This window comes from Microtus oregoni, unplaced genomic scaffold, assembly GCF_018167655.1.
Source record: "Microtus oregoni isolate MIOR12 unplaced genomic scaffold, Mior012 000074F_011, whole genome shotgun sequence".
Classification (NCBI taxonomy): Eukaryota; Metazoa; Chordata; class Mammalia; order Rodentia; family Cricetidae; genus Microtus; species Microtus oregoni.
This window is the reverse complement of record NW_024543998.1, coordinates 73018-96587: the sequence shown is the minus strand read 5'-3', so window position 1 is coordinate 96587 and position 23570 is coordinate 73018. Positions and strand designations below refer to the sequence as shown.

Here is a 23570-nt window from a genome sequence, read left to right as displayed (position 1 = left end):
AACTGTCAGCTGCTTTCACCATCATCAACACTATTAAGATCAACAATGTTTTCTTTCCTAAAGGAAGATGCAGTGGCTAGCTTAACATGGGTTGAAAAGTTTGTAAGGATATTTTCTTATCTGCTGATAGGAAAAAGATAAATAATTCATAACTGTTACTGGATCAAAATGATAGTTAGTTTTCAGTTCTCTGACATGGACTACCTCAGTGAGTGAGCATCTTTTAGTTCAGTTTCTCAACCTTCCTGTTGTTGCAACCCTATAAAACAGTAACCCCCAGCCATAACTCTATTCCTTGCTACCTCATAACTGTAATATTGCTACTGTTACTAATCATAATGTAAATATCTGTGTTTTCTGATAGTCTTAGATGACCCCTGTGAAGAGTCATTAGACCCCTGGGGGTTGTGACCCACAGCTTAAGAACCACTATTCCAGTTGCTTCTTAATTATACAAACTCTTCTACATTTCTAATCATACTAAAGTGTTTGTTCTTCAAGCTCTTCAAACGTTTCTGCCTGCATATGAAAATGCAGAGAAATGTATGTAGAAATATTATCTATATACGTATTTATAACTACAGCTAGAAAGAGCTTCAATGTTTGCCTCCTAATGAGAATTCTGATATGTGTTGATGCTGAGACTGGGAGGTCTGTAATAGATGAAAGATCTGTACCATGTAATATTAGAAAAGAGAACTGGAAATCCATGACACAAATTTTGCTAAAACAAAATAACTGTCAAGCTGGCTACTCTGAGTTGAGGAGAATTACAGAGTTTAATGTAAAGAGATTCCACTTCCCACCAATGTATTTATCAATTTCACTTTTTTGAAATACTCACTCTGTTTTGGGAACAGCTTTTCTGAGCCAGTAGAAATCAGACTGGGCTAAATATTTGCGGGTTTGCAGCACATTGCCAAAGTAGTCCGATTCTGAAAATTTCATCTGCATAAAACAAACCACATCATTATTGTTCAAAATGCAGATAAGAGACGATTTAAAAATAGACTTCAGCCCACCGAGGAGCAATGAGAAGAGAAGCTAGGGCCCTCAGAACATCACTCAGCCATAACTCAGGGCTCACAAAGCCATGAAATTTAATCTCAGTAATTTTCTTTTAACATAAAAAGCTCAAAAATCAATATGGTCATTTCTGGATCACAGGGAAGAAAACAAGAGAAGCTTCAGTTGTTTACTGCGTTCTGTTTACTTTATAATTGAAAATCCCACTTTACCCTTTGCTAAACATATCATCTTAGAGCTGAAATTTCTTGGCTCACGAGTTCTTGATCCTTTCTAAAATGTGTGCTTTATTTATTTGTCACATGAGATTCTTCTAATCACATTCTGGGTATTCATGTGAAACCTCATTTAGCTTATAGATGATGATTTAGTCAAATGCTAAAATCCAATTTACGGTAATTGGCATTTGTTCATAAAGGAAAAATGGAAGTAATTCACAGACCTATTTTCTGCCCTGAGTACAATGGAGTCACCTAAATAATTTAATTATTAACAAGATTTAGCTATTAACATGAAAAAAGGCTCTAATTGCTAAAAACCAAAATTACAGAGGCAAATCACAGATTATAGACTGCATGGAACTACAGGAAATTAAGGACTCACAACAATGTTGTCTGCTAAGATAATGGGTTATCTAGTTCCTTTTTTCTGGAAAGCGAGTAATAAACAATTTCAGTTCTACTGCATTGTATCTGAAGCTGGCGCTGCTTCACCCACGTATAATAGTGACGCTTGTATTACAATAAAAGCAAGAGTTTGTAGTGGTCTTGAAAACTTGACTTCTGAAATCTCTTACTGGCATAAGAAGTTGAAATGTAAAAGAGATATGTAATTCCACTAATAAGAAAAACATATGAGTAAGTAAACAACCAAGAGTAAATTCTTTTTTTTAAAAGTGCTCATTATTTTTTTTACTGGGCTATTATAATTGCACAAAAGAGTAGGATTCACTGGCATTATCTTACACGTATATAAGGTATTTTGATCATATTTTCTCATCTTACTACCAATACTTATTTCTCTCCCCTCTTTTCCTTCTATGTTTGTTCTTCCCACATTTCAATAAAAGAAAGCACATCAGGTTTGGCTTAACCAAATCCTTAACATGGTCCTCTCTAGACCCTTTTACTAATACGCTGTCCTTCTACTGACGACCTATTGTGCAGTGCTAAGGACATTAGGAGAAGGCTGAATTCACAAAAGGACATTGAAGTGCAAATGTATATTTTTTCAAAAAAAATCTTATAATTTATATAATGTACCTTGGTCATATCTATCCACTACTTCCTCCCTTAAGTTCACTCAATTACTTTGACATATTTTCCATCTTCCTCCCAACTTCATTTATTCTTTTTTTTTCTTTTTTTTTCATTTATTCTTTTTTTAACCCACTAAGTTCAATAACTGCTGACCATATGTCTATTGTGTGGTCATCAGTTGGGAGCCTCATCTTTAACTGGACACAATGCTGACTAAACACCAGCACAATTCCAATTCTTTAAAAAGACTGAAAAGGAAACATTCTAAAGTTACTCAATTAAAAAAAAAAAACTTAACTGAATTTAAAACCCAAATGTAATTTCTTAGTAGCTATTAGTCTTTTGATAACTTTAAACCACATTCTTTATTACTTTTTGTATGTATTGTGTGTGCCTGGGAGTGTGTAGGTATATGTGTGCACCACATGTATGCAGGTCCCACAAAGGCAGCAGAGGGCTCCAGATCCCTTGGGACTGGAGTTACAGGCAGTTATGATTCACCCAATGTGGGTGCTGGGAACCAAACCCAGGTCATCTGCAAGAACAGCAAATGCTCTTGACTGCTGAATCGAAACCACAGCGAGTGATCATGTATGAAACTCACAAGCATTGGATTATAAACATAAATGTACGTATTCAATATGATGGTGAGCACTTTAACATGGAAGATGGTTGTTGGCCAATATCTAGTCACATTTAGCTGATTCCAAACATTGTGTCTTAGAATAAATAAATCTTAATGAATCATGCTAACAATATTCAATTCTCAGAGGGAGAGGCAAAACTATTAAGCCAGGGACAAAACACACTGAGAACAATGGGAATGAAAATATGGATTACTGACAAAAGTGTCGTTCTGCTTGGCCAAAAAAAAAAAAATGAAGGCAGTGGCTTTAAATTGTCCCTTCTTGAAACTACTTAGGCAGGGGAGGCAGGGTTGATAAAGAAAGCACAGCATGGTTGCATAATTGGAAGCAATACAGAAGGCTAAATGAATGCTCTGTGGGCATGAATGTGAAATCGTCTCAAAACCAAGGTGAATAATGCAAGTCATACGTATGAGAGAATTTAAGGTTTTCATGGGAAAATACCAGAAGGTGGGAAGGTTGTGGGAGGAGATGGGGAACTGAAATATATTGTATCATGATTGAAATGTATTTCATGTAAAAAGTAAATTAAAAATGTATACTAAAGACACTTCTCAGTGTGTCTTTATGCACACACTTATGTAGCAAAAGCTTGTATAAAAAACTCAATTCAAGATAATTTTTATATTTTGAAGGAGCTATACATGAAAAAAGGAAATTAAATCAGAAAACATTATACAGAGAACTTAAAATGCACCTATATTTTGATTGAACATTTGTGTATATGCCAGACAGTGGAACACACCTTTCATCCATGTACCTAGAATGCTCAAGCCAAAGGATTACTTGAGCCTAGAACTATAAGGCCAACCAGGGCAACACAATAGGACTATCCCCATCTCTCTAAAATAATAATAAAGTAAGATATGTGTATACATGTATAAAGTGGTAATATCTGTTGAAGATTAATCCTTAGCATATTTTACATAATGTACCAATGTCAGAAATGTTTCATAATACAAACACTAGAATTGGTTCTATTGTAAGATAGATGTTCTTTTAGCCTAAAACAAGATTAGAAAGCATGTTTTAGAAATTAATTTTAGCTCACAATCCTAAGACATCTCTGGGCCATAGGGATATATCTGGGCCAACAGGACATATCTTTTACAAACATATCAGAATGTGATTATAACTATTATGACTAGTAGAAAATTCAGATATGTTCTTTATTTCAGAAAACTAAGAAATTCTGCAGAGAAATATCCTTAACAAATATTATCTATTTTTGTCATATCAATGGAGTCAGTTTTTTTTTCATTAGATGAGCTTGCTAACGTCAGTATTTTTCAGTTACATATACAAAGCCAAAGGTTGACATCTAAATTAGTTCAGAGACTTGAGAGAGAAAACTATTCCCTAACTTCCTGAAGAAGATGGCAAACTGTGTGAGCGGCTGCATACACCTGTAATTACAGCATCCCAATAGGAGGACTGGGACTTATAAGCCTATATAATGTATATAGTGGAACCCCCCGGTAATGGAAAGAAGGGTTCAAGTCTAAACATATAGTAAGCAAAGCTACTATACCCATGAAAGGAGCAAATGACAAGTGGAGTAGAACTCAAGATCACAACAATTTCACCACCATAACTTGTCTACCTTTAAAATAATAATTTTGTACTGTTTCAGTTCCTAAACTAAGAATATCTATCACTTCTTAAACAGGCTCAATTGATCTACTCCACTAATTTAATAGAACCACAAGTAATGGAATTTTTTCATATACATAAAATATATATGATATATAATTCATAAAAACACATCTTGTGTGCTTTTTTTTTCCTTTGAGACAAGTGTTTGAGTGTAGATAGTGGACCATCATTAGTATTGTCACCCAATGGGCATAAACTAGAGAGTGTAGAATAAGATAAGGCTACACAGTCTAAAAAATTTGGCTTTTCATTTAGTGTCACCTTCTTTGGCCCTAATAGGAAAACCCAAATATTCAACAGAGAGAGAGAGAGAGAGAGAGAGAGAGAGAGAGAGAGAGAGAGAGAGAGAGAGAGAGAGAGAAACAAAGAGGAGAAGGTAAGAATTGGTTCTTGTGTGGAAGCAGTAACCGAGTCCTAATGCACCCTTCTTGGTACAATACTATATAGCTGCTAAAACAACATTGATAAACATTTATGGGAGACAGTGACAACACAGAAGGTTAACTGTTAAGGAAAGTTAAAAACTTATGTGCTGACATGAATGACAGCTGTAGAGAAATGGGAAGAAACAACATCTCTAACAGAAGTATTATGTTGAAGTACCACTATTGTGGGTGCTTTTTGTTCCTTTCCTCTGTCTCCAAAATGTTCTGCCCTCTGACACTTTGATAATTTAATACCTTTCAAAAACCGTATTTATGAGAAAAACTTGAAGTCCAGCAACAATTGGGAAAGTTTGTTTCTTGTACCAACAGAAGCAAAAATGAATATGCACATATACTCTTAACAATTTTTAAAGCTCTACAAGGGACAGATCGGGTCAAACACCGCTTGTTCTTTCAATTACTAAAAGAAATCTAAGTCAAGTTGATAATGACTTTCAATAAATTCCATTTTGACCTTTCAATTGAGTAACCTTTGTGGAGATAGTTTGGGTTCTCATGTCATTTTGTTGGAACATCTGCTAGGATTACAAAATTCATGGATCCTAGATTTCTTTTCTTGGAGATGCTACCCTAAAGTACCAATTGCCACAGATGAAGTGGAAGAATAAAGTTATCACTGCCTTCCTCTCCTCTACTCAACTTAGGTGAAGGATGTACAAAGCAGATATAACAAGGAAATGTGTTCAGCTGCTTTGTAGAAGAAGTAAAGCTATGTTTATAAGATACTGCATATACCAAGAGCAGTAGAGAGCTCCTATTTAACTCAAATATTTTTTAAGGATGCTCAGAGACATACCCAAATACCTGTAAGATTTTATGTTAGGTACCCAAAGAAATTTCTATATGCTTAATGAAATCCACAATTTGAATTTCCATTTTCCCTTATTTAAATAATAGAACAATATACAAGAGACATGTGCTTAGGTGAATGAGAGGTCGTGCACACACGCATGCACACACAGTGAGAATTTGCTTATCTATACACATATATACAGGGTATGCTCAAAATGTTTAACCATCCACACATATAAAATACCATAGAAATTCCCCACAAGTAGCCATGTAATGGTGACCAAGAGCCTCAATCAACACACCATAACCACATGCCCTACCTCTATGCTAAGGTGAGAGAACGGTACTCAAGCCTGCTCTGGCCAGTAGAACACTCCAGATGGAATCTACTATATGAGAGATAGGTGAGGAGAAGAGGGGAGGGGAGGAGAGGGGAGGAAAAGGGAAGGAAGAGAAGAGGAACAGAGTGGAGGGGAGAGGAAAGGAGAGGAGAGGCAAGACAAGACGAGACTAGACAAGACAGAGGAGAAGACACCCTAGCTAGAGCAGACAAAAGCTTGAAGTTCTTAATTTCCAGTTTACTTCAACTTTCTTTTTTCCCCCACCTCCCAACCTATTTCCTCTGACTGACATACCCAGTGTAAGTTTTTTGATCTTTTCAAAACTGGTAAAAGCCCACTTTCCAGTCTATTTCCATTAAGCATCAATGACGTAGAATGTATATTTTATATAGCTAATTTGAACACTGACACTCACTTTCCCCTCACAGCCGAACCACCAGGCTTTCCTGCATACTGATATCATTTCAAATTAACAGTAGTTCATTTTTTACAGCTTTTAACAAAGACTACAGAAAAACAGTTTTTCAGAAGTGCATTGCACAGTATCTCAATTTACCGTGTCATGCTCAGAGGGAAAGAATATTCTCTGGTTCGGTTTCACATTTGCCTCTCGAATCTTTTCATTTCTTTTTAGCTCCATATGAGCTCAACCATAGTTTGCACCCTTTCTCCCTGACCTCCATCTGACCCATCTCCTAATCGCTCTTCTCTTCCCTTTTGTGCCTGATGAATCATATCTTTACGTGGGTCAAACTTAGCAAGCTGCTTTTCATTTCCAACAACCTCTTACACCCAGAGCTCGCACTAGTATAAACTGCTCATAGGCTCTCTAGTAGTCCTTATCTACGTGTTTATTAAAATTGAGAACACAGTACCATTGTGTATTCATGAGAGTTCAGTCATTTTTCTATTAACCTCCGTGGCAAGGTTTACAATCACATCATGCCTTAGCATCTTTTCTGGTTGGGCTTTATTCATTTTTCTCTATCAGTTTCTGAACACAAATGGGTTTTTACATTGTGTATTTTGACTTTTTTCACGTTGGCTTTTTAAACTTTTTGAAATGCTTAGGTATAATTTCAATCTGTTCTGGCAATAAGTCAGATGAAAACCATTTCTTCACAAGAATGCTTTAAAAGCTTGGTACCTGGTGGCTGCAATTGAGCCCCTGGAGAAATGTATCCTGTTTGATATCTGTTTTATTTTCACAAAAGATACTGCATTCTGTGAAGCCTGAAGTCTGGGACTCTCAATTTGGACAGCATCAGACTGCCAACAAAACCTGATCAACTAAGTATTTCAAGCAAGCTCTGGATGCTACCTGATTGGATTATGGCTTGGGACAGTTCCATTTATATAGCCTTTTAAATCAATTTTAGGGACCTGGATACTGCATGCATTAATTCATCATGACTTTGGCTTTTTCAGACCAGAAAAAAACCACCACTGTCATAAGTACAAATTGAAGATATCATTGCTAATGCTTATGTTTGTGTTTATGTGCCAGTGCAGGCTTTGAACATGTTATTTGATCCTTATGACAATCCTGTATGGGAAAGATTACTATCATTCATTTTGCAGATAATGAAATTGAGGAACAGGAAGATACATAATCTGCTTCGGGTCCCACAGTAGTAATAGAAAGCATGCGAATTTTACTTTAAGCATTCCTGGGTTCATGCTCATAACCATTAACCTCCCGTATCCTGATTTAGGATACTCACCAACCACACAGAATTATGCAGGTAAGTAACCAGGATCTCCTCCTAGAGTACTTTGTACCCCAGAGATGGTATTCTTAGTAGCAGAAGTTCTCATTTTGACCCACAGAAATATCTTTTCAAAATGTTAGGCATATGGGTATTTGGCCTACATGTATGTATGTGCACCTTGTGTGTGCTCATGCCAAAGGAAGCCAGAAGAGCATGTCAAATCTCTTGGAATTGAGCTACAGAATTTTGTGACCCACCACATGGGTGAGGGATTAGAAACCAATCCTCTGAAAGAGCAGCCAGTGTCCTTAACCACCAAGCCATCTTTCCAGCCCCCATAACATTACTTTTTATAGGGATCCTACTATGTGTCAGACATTGAGCTACGTAGGTGCTTTTAAATTCATACAATCTCATCTTCTCAGATCCTTCCCATCAAAGCTCAGGGAACCCCATGAAAGAAGAGGCGGAAAGAGTATAAGATGGGGCAAAGGGCACCAAAAGAACAGGAACCTCTAAATCAACATCATCAGTGAAGGGTACTAGCCCACTCATGTGGCTCTGGCAGGCTTTGCCTTTCTCTCCCATTCCCTCTACCTTCCTAAAACCCATTAAACTACATTCCTAAAGCTAGCCACCGAAGTCTGTTCCCTTATTTGGCCACTTCTTCCTCCTGAGGCTGACTACCAATGTCCAGCAATCAGAAGGCCCTTTGGCTCACCTAATTAACGTTTCCAATTAAAATTAAACACCTCATCCTAACACAGAGTTTACAAACTGCATTTGTCTGTGTGCCACATCTGTCTCCTCTATCCAGAGGTAGTCCTTTGTACCTCTGGGACAAATGCCCCTTCCCTTTCTTCCTCATCTCCTATTTCCTTTGCCACTGCACCCCAGCCCATTCTAACAGAGACCTCCCCTTCTTCTCCTCTTAAAAATTACACCTGCAAGGTCATCTGCTGCTCTTTTGCTGCCTGAGCCAGAAAGCAGCCACTTTAACTTTTCTTCCACACCTAATAAAGGATCTCACTGTGAAAGCAGGTTGTAGTCTGTGCCTAATCCGGAGCCTGGGAGGAAGCTCCCACAGTTCAGGAGGGGGTCTCTTTCAAACAAAGCTCCTGCGAACTCACAGAGACTGAAGAAGAGGCATAGGGCCCACACAGACCTGCACCAGGCCCCATGTGCTCATATTAAAGCTTCCAGTTTAGTGTTTTTGTGCGATTCCTGAGTGTGTGGATGAGTGGGTCTCATAATTGTGCCTTCTCTTGGGTTCTTTTACTTCTGTTAATTTATCTTGTCCAACTCTGATGTAATAATTTTATCTTATCTTTTAAAAATTAAGGAATAAAAACATATATCTCAATAAAAATGATTAAAAAAAATAAACAAACTTCTGGGGATTAAAAAAATGAAGTAATGAACAAACGAAAACTTACCAACTAGAGTAAACTACAGAACTGTCATTTATACCTGCTGGGACCGGGGAGATCAGGTTTCTCTAATGGAGAGACACTGGGTATATCAATCACTTCAGGGTAGATCCCATTCTCAAGAGTAGTTGACCAAGATATAATGGACACCACAGGTTTTTTGTGTATTTAGTTTTGGTTTTGGCCCTTTTTTTTCTTTATGGGTGCTGTTTTATTGTTTTCTTGTTTTTTGGAGTGTATTGGGTTCCTGTTTGGTTTTTTGAGAAAGAACTTAAAGTTGGATGGGAGGGAGATGGTATGGACAGACTTGGGAGAGGGGAAGAATATGATCACAATGTATTTAAATTTAAAAATTACATACATTAAAGAAATACCCAAATAGCCAATGGGAACATAGGTAAAGTCTGTACAAGGTTAAATGATGTTAACCTCTAGACAACATTTCGTTCATCCACCCTCAATAAATACCCCCCACCAAGTCTCCCAAATGGACTCCTCTGTCCTACCAGCACAGCTTCCTGATCAGATAGATGTCCCTGAGATCCCCTTTGATCTGTCCTGTCACCTGGTTACCCTGTCCTCTTAGGAGACAAGCCCCGCCCACTCTCCCCTTCCTCTGAGGCAAGTGGATCTTCTGCCTCTTCCTCCAGCCAGAGCTTTCTCTAGCTTCCCATCCCTCCTCTGAAGAGATGGCTGCTGCCTCTCTCTCTCTCTCCCTCTCCCTCTTCCCATTCCCTTCTATAACCCACTAAATAAACTCTATACCCAAACTCTCTCTGCATGGCATTTCTGTTTGTCTCTCACCTACCTCGGTCTCCCACCTGCCAAGGGGACCTGTCACGGCCTTGGGTCACCCACCAACCCCCCCCCACAGGCCTCTGGTCCACCATGGTCTCCCACCTGCTGCTGCCAGGCTTGAGACACCCACTGCTTTAGAGAATAACACCCTTCTTTGACTGAAGTCAGTGCTTTCTGATCCCCTACTGTAGCCCTGGATCCAATACTCTATGTGGGCACTGAAAAGATCACCCAAATTTTTTCACTCCTCGCATCCTTTGCTCCAAGATCTTCGTAATTCATTGACTTCATAGGATCAGGAAAGACAGGGATAACAACATAGTGTACATTTGAGTGCCAAGTATTTCAACATTTCATTATCATAATAATAAAATGTTCAGAATTGGGACTGGAGAGATGGCTCAGTGGTTAAGAGCACTGGCTGTTCTTCCAGAGAACCTGGGTTCAATTCCCAACACCCACATGGCAGCTCACAACTGTAACTCCAGTTCTAGGGCATCTGACACCATCATATAGACATACATGCAGGCAAAACACCAATGCACATAAAAATGAAAATAAAGTTTTAAAAAATGTTCAGAACCATTAAAACAGTATAGAAGATAAACTGTTAAGTAAGATGTTAGCACAACTATTTTCTTCTGGAGCAGTATCATCAATTTGGGGGAGGCCAGATTTTGAAGACAAATGTAGAAAGACTCACCCCCCCCCATGAAGGCACAATGTTTTTATTACCTAGAAAATAATTTAGAATCATGAACACCAATAATATTGCATCAGGCTGTTTCAATGCATTCTATTGTGGTGATTTGAAAGAAAATGGTCCCCAAAGGAATTGGCATTATTATTAGAAGGTTTGACCTTTTTGGAGTAGGTGTTGGAGGAAGTGTGTCACTATGGGGGCAGGCTTTGAGGTCTCAGTGTGACAACCAGTAAGTCTCCTGCTCCTGCAAGATATAAGACACTCAGCTATTTCTCCAGCACCATGCCTGCCTGTATGTGGCCATGCTCCCCGCCATGATTGATTGAGCATCTGAACTGTAAGCAAGCCACCACAATTAAATGCTTTCATTATAAGAGTCGCCATGGTCATGGTGTCTCTTCACAACAATAAAAACCCTAACTAAGACATCTATTATCTTCAAATCACTGAGATCTTTCAAAAGTTCTCCAAATACTTATATATTACAAAAAATTTTTAATGAGAAGTAAGCATTTATTTCCATGTTTCTTGAATTAAGCTGGGTGAGTATTTTTATAACTTCTACACTTACTTTCATTTTTGACATGCAATAAGTGGTATGAAATACTCGTTCTTTTAATGCTATTTTAACTATTGACATCTAATGGATACAAACAGAATGTGAGGTGACTTTCTTCCACACTAGCTCTGAGATATGATAAATGCTATTTCCTTCTGAACATGAAGTTAATATCAAACCTGTTCAAAAGCATCAGATCACACCTAGGGGAAAATGTGAGTAGAAAGTGTTCAATTTAATCAGCACAAGTAACACCTTCTTGATGACTGAAATAAAGAAACTTTTAAATTAAGGCTTCATCTCACATGTAAAGGGTCTTATAAAATTCTGATAGTCAATCACAAAGCTAGCACTATTTACAGATAGGCCAAATGCCAAACCACAGGTTTAACAAAAATCTAGACCTATGAGCCATAGTTATGAAAAGTATTTCAAGACTACTGTTTAAAGGAAGGTCCAGTGCTTGAGCTAGAGAGATGGCTCAGGGGTTAAGAACACTAAGCTTCTCTTCTAGACAACCTGGGTTTGATTCTCAACACCCACATTGAGTGGCTCATAACCATCTGTAACTCCAGTTCTAGGAGATACAATGCCCTCTTCTGGTCTCTGTGGCCAGACACACATGCAGATGAAACACCCATGCACATAAAATACATATATTTTTAAAAAACAAGAAATTTCAGTGAATTGTGAAAGCAGGGCTTTTCTGGGAAGGAGAAAAGGTCTTCTGAACTATTTATTGGAACAGAAATAGCAGTAGTCATCATTAGAAAGGGCTGTAATGAAAAATATGGATCTCAAAACACTAGAATAAAAAAGAATTATTACCATTCCTCATCAGTAACTTACTGCCAATATACGGTCCAATGTACGATAAATTACAGAGTCATACATACATGCACTTAATTTGCCAAACCAGTCATAAAGTTTAATGAAGTTAACTCTCAACAGGCAGATTTATGTCCATCCATTTAATATGGATGAAGAAAATAAAAAATATTTAGCAACAAATGTGACGCATTCACCATTAGAACACATCCACTAATTGTAAGACACTCAATTTGGTGAATTATTTCCATTTGCTTTACGATGTCCACTCAGCTCTCTGACACTTCCTGTATTTGGAATCTGCACTAAATCTTGAGATAGGCCTGGCAAACTCAGGCTCATATATAGCCAAGGAATTAATCAAAAGTTGGTACTTTCTGGCACCACCAGGTTTAATTGCTTGGACTTGGGTTAGTTAATAGGCACAAGGCCAGTAAAACCTGCCAAGAAAAATACAGTAAATTTAGCACTTACTGCCTTGAGGTCTTCATTAACATGAGTATCATTCATTATAAATTCTGGATAGCCAACTTTTGCCAAAACAGCTCTTGCCTATAAAAAGAAAAATGAGAGATATGATGTCAGAGTTTCCTCACTTAAATCATCAATAATCACTGATTATAGGGGTTCAGACTTCATCTGAAAACTCCATTGACTGAATGTCTTCTATATGCAAGGCACTGTAAATGATAAAACAAAAGACTTACCACCCATCCACAATGCGCTGCAAATGCAGCGAGTATAGCATAGACAATAAAAGATCGTGAGCATAGCTGACAAACGCGAATGTCTGAAATACATTTTCAAAATCTATAGCAAGAAAACAAGTTCTTTAAAGAACCTGAGCTGGGTGGTGGTGGCGCACGGGAGGCAGGGGCAGGAGGATCTCTGTGAGTTCGAGGCCAGCCTGGTCTACAGAGCAAGTTCCAGGACAGGCTCTAAAGCTACAGAGAACCCCTGTCTCAATTCCCCCTAAAAAGAACCTAAAATTTTGTTTCTCATATATACATGTGCAGCAGGTATGTAAAAGGGAATATTTCAATATCACTAATCATAAGGGAAATGCAAATTGAAACCACAATGAAATATTATTCCAATGTGGTTAGCTGGCAATTATAAAGAAGAGTTAGTAGGGATCTGAAGAACTAAAGAATACTTACCTGCCACTGTGGAAAACAGACTGCTCAAAAACTAAAACCAGTATTACTGTGAGATCCAGCAATTCCTCTACTGGGTGAAGCCATAGATAATAGGTACCCTTCTCTCCAAATGAAATCAGTATAACAAAGAGCCATCTGGACTCCCATGATCATAGCAGCACTATGTGTAGCAACCAAGAAACAAAGATGACCTACTGACTGATGTGTGTAGACAAAGCGTATTGTAGGTAAACACATACAACAATGGGATAATATTCAGCTACAACAGGGTGATAAAATCGGGGATCATTGTGGTAACTGAGATAACCTAGACCCAGAAAGACAAGAACCACGGAAAGAATAGAGGAGCACATGGTAAAACGGAGCTGTGAAATGACCTGGGGCTGCAATGCTCAGAAGCCCACATTGATCCACGAGGTCAGTTGAGTGTGTCGATTTTTCATGTTTTCACCACCCAAAGTGATAAATACATAAGGTATTGTATATGCCGATGAATTTCTATTAGGCATTTTACAATGTATACTGATGTCAAAACATCCTGGTGTAATTCATGAATATGTACAAAGTGATCCTATAATACATTAATATGAAAAACAGGTAGATAGGAAATTCATGGATTATTCATGGAAACTCCCACTGCCATGCTAACAAGTCTTTTTATTGTTGTTGTGGTTTTTCAGAAAAGTGAGGGTTAAATATTTCCAAGGGGAGTGAAAAGAGATGAGTCATGCATCAGGATGATGATCCTTGCAGCTCTGTGAGTGATGGCCAGAACACCAGAAAGATCAGAGGCAGGAGGTCCAGAATAATTTAAGACACATCACATCATAGTCATCTGCTTGATTGACAGAGGTACTAATGATGACCTTCTTTGTTTTGCAGCATGCAGGGAATAGATAAAGGGAAAATCAGTGTGAGCGCCAGTCTAGAGCAACAACTGGCAAACTGTGGCCTAAGGACCAATTTCAGGCCGCTTCTACCTGTTTTCATAAAGGAAATTATGCTGGAACACAGCCATACTCATTCATTTACCTATTATCTATAACTGCATCTGTGCTGCAGCTTCTGAGCTGAGTCACTGAAACAAAAACCCTGGGGCCCACAAAGTCGCAAATATTTGAGCTAGGCCTTTGGAAGAAAGCTTGCCAGCCCTTGTTCTAGAGACAATTTGCAGCTTCCTGTGAAGCCCTCCCCACCATGTTATTCAGTTTCAGAAGCTAATTCTCCTTCTCCCAGCAGTCATTAGTTACTATAGATCTTTGTCTAGGGGCGGAACAATTCTTTTCCCTTCCACATTAACATGTCCATTGATAATACCATAGTTCCGGTCTTGTTCCTACAGCCATTTCTAGAGTCTTATCTTCTCTAATTGCCAGCACCAGAAAATCTGAAGGCCCATGTATAATCACAGCTCATTCTGGGCTGTTGATCTCCCTTCTGTCATTTGGAGCGCTCCCTCCTTACAGGCAACTCTCAGACAATGATTGACTGTGGCGGGATCATGAGAGCCCAGCATCTTCACTTCAGTTCAGAACAAGCTCAAAGGTATAATTTACACTAGCAGGTTGCTCACAGGATCAGACTGCTTCCACACTGGCTTCTGAAATCACATTCTCCCCTCAGCTCTTTCCTATCTTGGTCTAGTTTCTCCCATTCTGCTGCTGTTTTCGCCTGCAAATATTTGCTAAATGAATCATGTAAATGTGAATCTGTATTTCCAGGTCTACCTTCGGATGAGCCAACAAAAGACCCAGCCAGCTGATGTAGGAGGGTCATCTGTCTATGTGTTACTTTCATTGGTTAATAAAGAAACTGCCTTGGCCTTTGATAGGACAGCAGCTTAGATAGGCAGAGTAGACAGAACATAATGTTGGGAAGAAGGGAAGTGAGTCAGAAGCCATGACTCTCCGACCTGAGACAGATGTAGGCTAGAATCTTTCCCGGTAAGCCACCATCTCGTGGTGCTACACAGATTATTAGATATGGGTTAGTCAAAATGTGAGAGTTAGCCAAGAAGAAGCTGAAACTAATGGGCCAGGCAGTGTTTAAATGAATGCAGTTTCCATGTAATTATTTTGGGTAAAGCTAGCCGGTGGCCGGGAGCTGGGTGGTGGGAAGTGGCCGGCAGCTCCTTCTACAGGTAGCCCTGACCCATTAGCGGTATCCCAGCAAAGCCTCAATGCAAAACCACTGACCTCCCATGCTAATGGCATTTCTTCTCTCGTCCCTTCCAAATGACCGCATTCAAGAAATAAATAAAGTGAGATAGTATGTCTCCCTTATCATTTTTTAGATAGAAGAAATATTAAATATCATCAGAAACTTCCAACTCAAGATTTAGGATTTTAGAAGTGCCGCAGGACACAGCTCTAATGGGTTTTGCTGTGCCAGGGACTAGCATAGAGAACAGATCAAATTCTGCCTTCAAAAGCCTGCGAACTACACTAAAAGCTTAATATGATAACAGGACATCACAATTCTCCCAAGACCACAAAACAATATGTCACATGTCTATAGGCTTCCTCTTTCTGAAACTACTTCCTTTCCTAGTTGTAGCTAATTTCTCAGTATAACTTAGTGGCTCGTCACAAGTCACATGCATCATTTTAACAAAGAACTGTAGGTGGTTCTTTTCAGCACAAACACACACCCAAAAATCTACACGATGAGCTGAGTCATGCACAACTGTTTGCAGAACACTGGCTTTCCCAATGTGCACCAGTGAATTCTGCACTCTTTTTCCAGACTGCACACTCTGGGAGCTCACTGAACTACAGTTTCACAGCATACATTAGCTCCTGTACTGTATATGTATAGTACTGAATCCTTTCTTGTTTATTAAGCATCACCACAACTTGAAGAAAATCAGAAGCAAAATGCAAGGAATCTAGATTTCCCTACCAGGGACACACAAATAAAATCAGGTAATGATTCTAATAGCAGATCTGTAGAATGTTCTTTTTTGCCAAAAATGTATACGAACTTTTGTATTCTGGGTCTTATATTCCTTCTTCCAGAGTTTGTGGCTAAGTCCCTACCATCCCAACCCATCCCATTTTTCCCTGAGAAGCTTCAGAACTGCATTGTGAAAACCCTACTGGGCATGACTTTAAATCAGACTGTCAACAAGAAATACTCATAAGGCCTTAGAAAGCTGAAGAGATGGAGATATCATCTATTCACTGAGGCAGCATTAGTGGGGCCCATGTCTATCTGTGGACAGTAGGTACAACATGCTGCCACCAACTTCCAAGCATTCTCCTGGGAAGACCCTGTACAGAACACTGTAGAGGCAACAGTGGCCACTGGCAGACTTGGCCTTTACTTCTAGCCCTGCAATGGCTTCATAACCCTCTAATCACTCATGTTAAACATTTTTCCTGTTTGATGCACTTAGAAGTGTGTCTGCATTCCTGCATACAGACTAAGGCAAATAGAGACACATCACTCCCCAGCATATTCAGGATGAGAGAAGTAACCCACCAAATAGTTGGTTGGTTTGTTGAAGGGAAAGGTATTAGCAAAGCACGTCTGAAATCAATTATCCCACTGGTTACAATGACAAGAGGAAAAAGCAAGTCACCATATAAACACTGAGGAAATAACGGGATGAATGCTTAACAGATGGCATATTAGATCCAGTGAGAAACAATTTGCGGGCTATTTGAGGCTGATAAAAAAAAAACTCAAGGGTTTTCTATAACTAGTTATTTCCATCCATTATTCCATGCACACATCTGGAGAGAAACTGCATTTGACAGCTGGTCGTCCCTCCCCTGTGGAAGAGACACAAGCCGATGATCGTCTTCACTACTTCTTTATCTGTAGACAACTATTTCTCTTCTTAACTCAAAACCGCCTAGTGTATAATACACATTGATCTATTCTACTGCCATTCTCTTATTATAGAGGCCAGTTCTGCTCAGGATGACAATAGAACAAACCAAAAATACATAGATTCTTGTACAGGTTCCTTAACAGATTTGGCTGCAGGAAAAGATTTGGGTCAATAGCGTATAGATTAAAATGTTTTATGCATTTCTGAGCATCTATTTTAAAAAAGAATAGACTCAGCAGGGACATGCTGCCTGCCTTTAGTCCAGAGCTTCCCAACTTCAGCAGTACTGACATCAGGGCAAAATAACTCTTATGAGAGTTTGTCCTCTAGGCTATTGGGAATTTAGCAGCATCATTGCCTTGAACAAACTAAATGCCAGTCCCAATCCCCACATAAGCTGTGACAACCAAAATTGTAGAGACATCAGATTCCTGTGCAGGAGGTGACAAAGCACCCTCAGTTAAGATTCTCTGGGGTGCTGAGCTTGCTTTCAAGCACACAGCAGCAAACCAGATAAAGAAATCTACATGTCAAACATGGCAGGATAAAAAGCAGATAGCAGGTGACAGCCTCAAAAAACGTATAATAAAATGTGCGACTGATACCAACCTAATATTTAGCTTCAAATGGCTACATTTAGCATGCCTGAAAGTTGTTGGCTTGGATATCCTCCCTTTTCCCCTCTACAGTTTGAAGAATTCCATGCCATGTTTCCCATTATCAGTAGTGGAAGCTAATCCTACACACTTCCCCTTTCATCAGGTACAGTTTGAGAAAGAGAATAGTAGTCTCTCAAGGTGCGGTCTGCCAGAATTCAGTATGGTATTATATGTAATACCGTTCTCAGATCCCTTGGTCCAGTGAACATAATGAAAATGTGCTTGTATATGTTAGTTGTAGACTACACTCCAAGGACCCAGCATTTTGGAGCATCTTTCAGGGGAGTTTAAGATATTCCTGAACCAAACACCTGAAATCTCCTGTACAACAGTGTCACTCTTTTTAATCATAGGTTTCAAAGAGCCATACTTGTGGTGAGGGAGAAATCAATGAGAGAAAATGGTATCCGAAGAAAAGCTGTGGCCTATGAACTTCCTGAACCATGACAGATTTCCCTAGTAAAGACAAAGTCTGTATACTTGCTAGAAGAAATCAGGCTATTCAGTCCTGCCTCCAAGCCAGAAGATTCTTTTAAGGGTTACTACAATCATTCCTCTGAAAAGAAAGACAAGGCATATTATAAAATCTAACTCTAGAAAAGAAAGGTAAGGTAGAAAACAAAATGTTATGGCTTTTCTGTCGTTTGTGGATCTTATATTTTATACAGACACACTAACTTATGCACGTATGGGACATGAAAATAGAAATGAACCAGTATAGGGGAAAGAAGGGAACTAATGGGATAGGCAGAGTGAAGGGCCATGGGAGAAACACAGTCAAAGCATGAGAATGCTACAGCATCCTTATGAAATATATTGACAGTCACAGCGAATTTACATCAATTAAAAATTAAGGTTGTCCGCCATGTTCAGAGAGTCCAGTTTTATCCCATGCTTTTTCAGTCACAGTCCAGCTGGTCTTGGTGAGCTCTCAATAGATCAGCTCCACTGTCTCAGTGGGTGGGTGCATCCCTCGTGGTCCTGACTTCTTTGCTCATGTTCTCCCTCCTTCTGCTCCTCATTGGGAACTTGGAAGCTCAATCCAGTGCTCCAGTGTGGGTCTGATGAGACGCAAAGGACAATGGCATGGGGGTTTGATCCTACGTAATGTGATGGCTTTGTGGGAGCCTAGCCAGCTTCGATGTTCACCTTCTTAGATATGGACGGAGGTGGGAGGTCCTAGGTCTTACCACAGGGCAGAAAACCCTGACTGCTCTTTGGACTGGAGAGAGAGGGGGAAAGGAGTGGGGGGAGGGGGAGAAAGGTGGGAGGAGGGGGCGTAGGGTGGGAGGAGGGGGAGGGAAATGGGAGGCTGGGAGGAGGTGGAAACTTGTTTTTTTGTTTTTTTTGTTTTTTTTTCTCCTTTTCTCAATAAAAAAAAATTAAGGTTGTCATTAGCTTTCACCATCTTGGCTCTCACGTTCTCACTCCTTCCCTTCCCCAGTACTCCCAACAACTGTTAGGCCCTGTGTGTACATAGTCCTCGTTCTCCTAACATACCCACATTAGCCTTTCTTTAGCTCCAGAGTCATCTCACCCTTCCTTCCTCATCAATCAAAACTCTTATTTCTTCAAAACACTAACCCATTAGCTATTATTGGGGCTTCAAAGCAATGTGTAATACAATGTGAGTGACTAATAGCAACCTAATATATATACCCTGAGAAACAGCTGTATTGAAAAGGGTAGTTGATTAGCCAAATGGTTGAATCCAATCTTAAGGGAAGTTTTGTTAGTGGAGAAAACTTTCTTGCTATTAAGAATCAAATTAAATCTACAGCCTATTCAACTTTATCACCATTGTGTTCCAAAATGGAATGCAATGTCAAGCACAAAGCGAGTGACCAATGTTCAATAAATGCTGATTCATATTATGAGTAATTTATTTAAGAAATTCACCTTGACCAATGTCATCAACAATATCAGAAAATAAAAAAGGTTATATTTAACTTTTAAACAGGAAATAGCTAACATTTGATCAAGAATACCATTCAGTGTTCCTCACACCAAGGCATACTTCCATATTAACTAACATCATCACAGGAGAAGAAGATGAAGGAGCTTTGTAAGAGACTAGAGAGCCTTCTAGAAAATAAAGTGAAACACGAATCCACTGCAGTTCATTCCTTGTGACAAAAAAAAACCATAATTTTCATATATGGTAATCATCCCTCATCCATGACTTGACTTTCCATTACATGCCATTACATCAACTGGTGTCCAAAATATTAGTATAAAATACCAGAAATAAGAAACTCATACTCTTTAAAGCAGATATAGTTCTGAGTGGTATGATTTAAAAAAACTTGCATTGTCATACTTAGATATTGCAAGTATGTCAAACCTGGCATACATTGTCACACCAGGGATACAAAAGATCCCTTTGCCCACTCTTCATCCCTTACATTTGTTTTGTTTGGTTACTTTATCATGGTGAGGAGCCTCACTAACAAACTGTGTGGGAGAGTGAGGTACGTGTGCACACGTGTGAGTGTACATGCAGTTTAGCTACTAAGTTTGGTTTTGCTCTTTGCTATGACCACCATGTACATGCACCAAGTCTTAATTGCTTAGAATTTTGTTCCTTGCACTAAAATCTTAGGGCTACCACTTTAAAATTTATAAGTACTTTCTATGGAGACAACAGGGAGTTCATAAAGGGAAGATTATTACTTTAAGGCAGAGAAAATAGCTATCACAAATGAACTCAGAAAACCAATGAACATGGAAAATGTAATACACAACATGATTTAAAACTCTCAAGTCCCCCCGACCTCCCCAGAATTTTCCCCAAGGCGCACTACAACTTGATAATGCTGGAGGGAAGAACATAACCAAATATAATTCTGCTCTATCTGGCTGAGAGCTCTGTAATTGCATATAATTTTGACACACGTGACCAAACTGATTTAAAGACTGGTCAGCTTGACTGTCTTGCTCCCGAATTTGCAAAGCCACTTAGCTTTAAGCTGATCTATGGAAAGCGAGATAGTAAGGTCATTTGTTCTAATCCCTCCAGACTCAGCTATGGAGGAAAGTCACACACATTCTCAAATGTCTTGCATGCCTTCCATCAAAGGGGTCACTTTAATCACTTAATTAAACAGCTCTGAGTTTACTCTACATGGTTAAGTCTCTTCACATATTTTTGTCTTTTCTATTAATTTAACTAACATAAGAAAAAAATGGAACAACTGCTCACTGCCCTTTCACAAACAATTTCTAAAGCAACTTTCTTAAGCTTACAGTAGCTTTGAAAACTTCAATCAGCCTTAACTATGCCAAGACCTCATTTTCTCTGATGAGTTCTGTAATAACTATTAAGCATCAATCAAAATTCTGAGCTGTAAACACCTGGAAGTTTAGGAAACTGTGCAAGAATTACACTATCCTTCAAGACAAAGGCCGTTTTTACAATGCTAGACAGATGATTGGCTCAAATACATATCTTGGCTGGAAATCTTACCCTGTACAGAACTAATAGTATTGATGAAAATTAGCCTGGGGACCAGCTTTAATATCCTTCAGGGTTATCATGATCCCACAAATAATAACAATGTAGTAATCTAACAAATCAAATTTTATCCTCTTGATAAGAATGGCACTGATTTATTATAAGTCTTCAAAGGCTGTAATTCTGAGAATTGCTTTTGGGTGCGGTTCACAAGCTAATGCATTGTGCCAAGGTGAAAGAGAACCAAACATCGCCATGAATCATAGGTCTTTTCAACTATAAACCATAGTCCTGGATCTACATGAACCAGAAGACAGGAATGGTCAAATTTCAGGTTATCCATCTTTAACCCTGCATGGGTAATGCTCCATATAGTTGATACTTATTGTCTACTACTTTCTAATATGGGTATGTTCTAGGAATACAAGTTCCAAATTACAAATGAGTACCAGGACTAAAACTATGAACTCCATGTTATCTTGGAAGGGAGTAGTTTCTCCAACTTGAAAAAAAAACTACTCAGGCTCAAATAATTCAAAATTTAGCCAAATTGCAACTCAGTACTTCCGTGCTATCTCTCTGGTGCATTCTGGGCATATATGTGAGTCCTGTAACCCAAAAGAGTTAAAGACATTTGGGTTTTCTAAGTGGTTGGTTGTGTTAGTGAATGGTAGTGAATTACCCAAGTAATTAATTCACAAAGGAACACATGTTGCCTTCTCCTGGGAGTTGGGGCAATATTACTTTAAAGAGAGAGACAACACTCATTTATTTCTTTTAAAATTGAATAAAACAGTTGCCACAAAATATAGCCTTTGAATCCATGTTTTTGTTCATTTTAAATTCATTCATGGACTTTTATAACTAGACCAGCTGTGATACCTGTTCACATGAATATCCTGAATCTCCATGAGGACAAACTTCACGTGTCCAGACAGAGCCAAAATAGTATAAACCAAAGGCCAAGAAAATCCTATATAATAGTTAGGTTTTACACCAAAGTCAATTATGTTTCCCTCTGCCTCACACACAGGTTCTACATCAGGGGTCAGCAAACTATAGTCTGCAGGCCCAAAGCAGCCTATCACTTGGTTTTGTGAAGATGGGGTTTATTAGACTATGCTACTGCGGAAAGGGGTTATTTTGAGCTGAAGGCATCTAGAAATCAAGGGAAGCAAGAAGAAGCTTTCTGATTCTCCTTATCTACTTAAAAGCAGAGCTTTCCAAAACAATTCAACTGTCACAAATCCTCCCTCCCTTTAAGAAAGGCAGCTTCCTATTGTCAAGAAGGGAGATTCCCTCTCTGTATGCTAGGACCAGTGCTCAACTACAGTCTTAAGCTCCTAAACTAAGGCGACCCACCCAGAGCGGTGAGTGCCTGCCAGCCGGGCAGGCCTCAGGGTCCCCTGTAAGGGAGCCGGGCACCTTCAGCTCCAGCGCCAGGCTTCCTGCGCGCTCCTGGATACCACCCCTCCCCCCCCCCCCCCCCCCCCCCCCGCTCCATTCATCCTGTTGGCCCTGGATCATTGGGCTACCGGCGGCCCTGTTTAGTTGCTGAGGAATCCCATCAGGACGGTTGCGGAGGAATCCCATCTGGACGGGAACGGTTCTTGCTTCTACACTGAAGAGATATACCCTGAGAGTTAATCACAGCAAAGTCTGGACCAAGAGACCAGGCCTCTCCTGGCTCCATTTGAAGGAAGAGATGGGAAGGCGCCAATACAAGAATTCCTCCAACAATCTGAAAGGCAACATGACACCACCAGAAACCAGGGATCCCGAAATAAGAAGAATTGTACACCCTACTCCTGAAGAAATAGAAGAAATCGACTCAAAAGTGAACTATATGAAAATAATAGAGGACCTTAAACAGGAGGTGAAAAACTGCCATAAACAATTAGAGATTACAAACAAAAAGGTGGAGGAAATAAATAAAACGCTCAAAGACATGCAAGAAAACCAAGAGAAACAAGAAAAAGCAATCAAACAGGTTAGGGAAGCGGTTCAAGACTTGAAGAATGAAATGGAAGCAATGAAGAAAGCACAAACCGAGGGAAGAATGGAGATGGAAAATATGGGTAAACAAACAGGAATGACAGAAACAAGTACTAACAACAGATTACAAGAGATAGAAGAGAGAATATCAGACACTGAAGATACCATAGAAAAAATAAACACACTGATCAAAGAAAACAGCAAAACCAACAAATTCTCATCACAAAACATTCAGGAAATCTGGGACACAATAAAAAGACCAAACCT

General features: G+C 39.2%; 1 protein-coding gene across 1 annotated transcript in view; it reads right to left on the bottom strand.

The window, feature by feature from the left end:
* Positions 1-840: 840 nt before the first annotated feature.
* LOC121441287 (phosphate-regulating neutral endopeptidase PHEX-like) overlaps positions 841-23570 on the bottom strand; it is a gene marked incomplete at its 5' end in the record, with an annotated part of 94585 nt that continues 71855 nt past the window's right edge. Inside the window, 2 exons of the mRNA XM_041642429.1 lie at positions 841-948; positions 12672-12749. Of these exons, the coding sequence (XP_041498363.1) occupies positions 841-948; positions 12672-12749 (186 nt within the window). The remainder of the gene's footprint in view (positions 949-12671; positions 12750-23570) is intronic.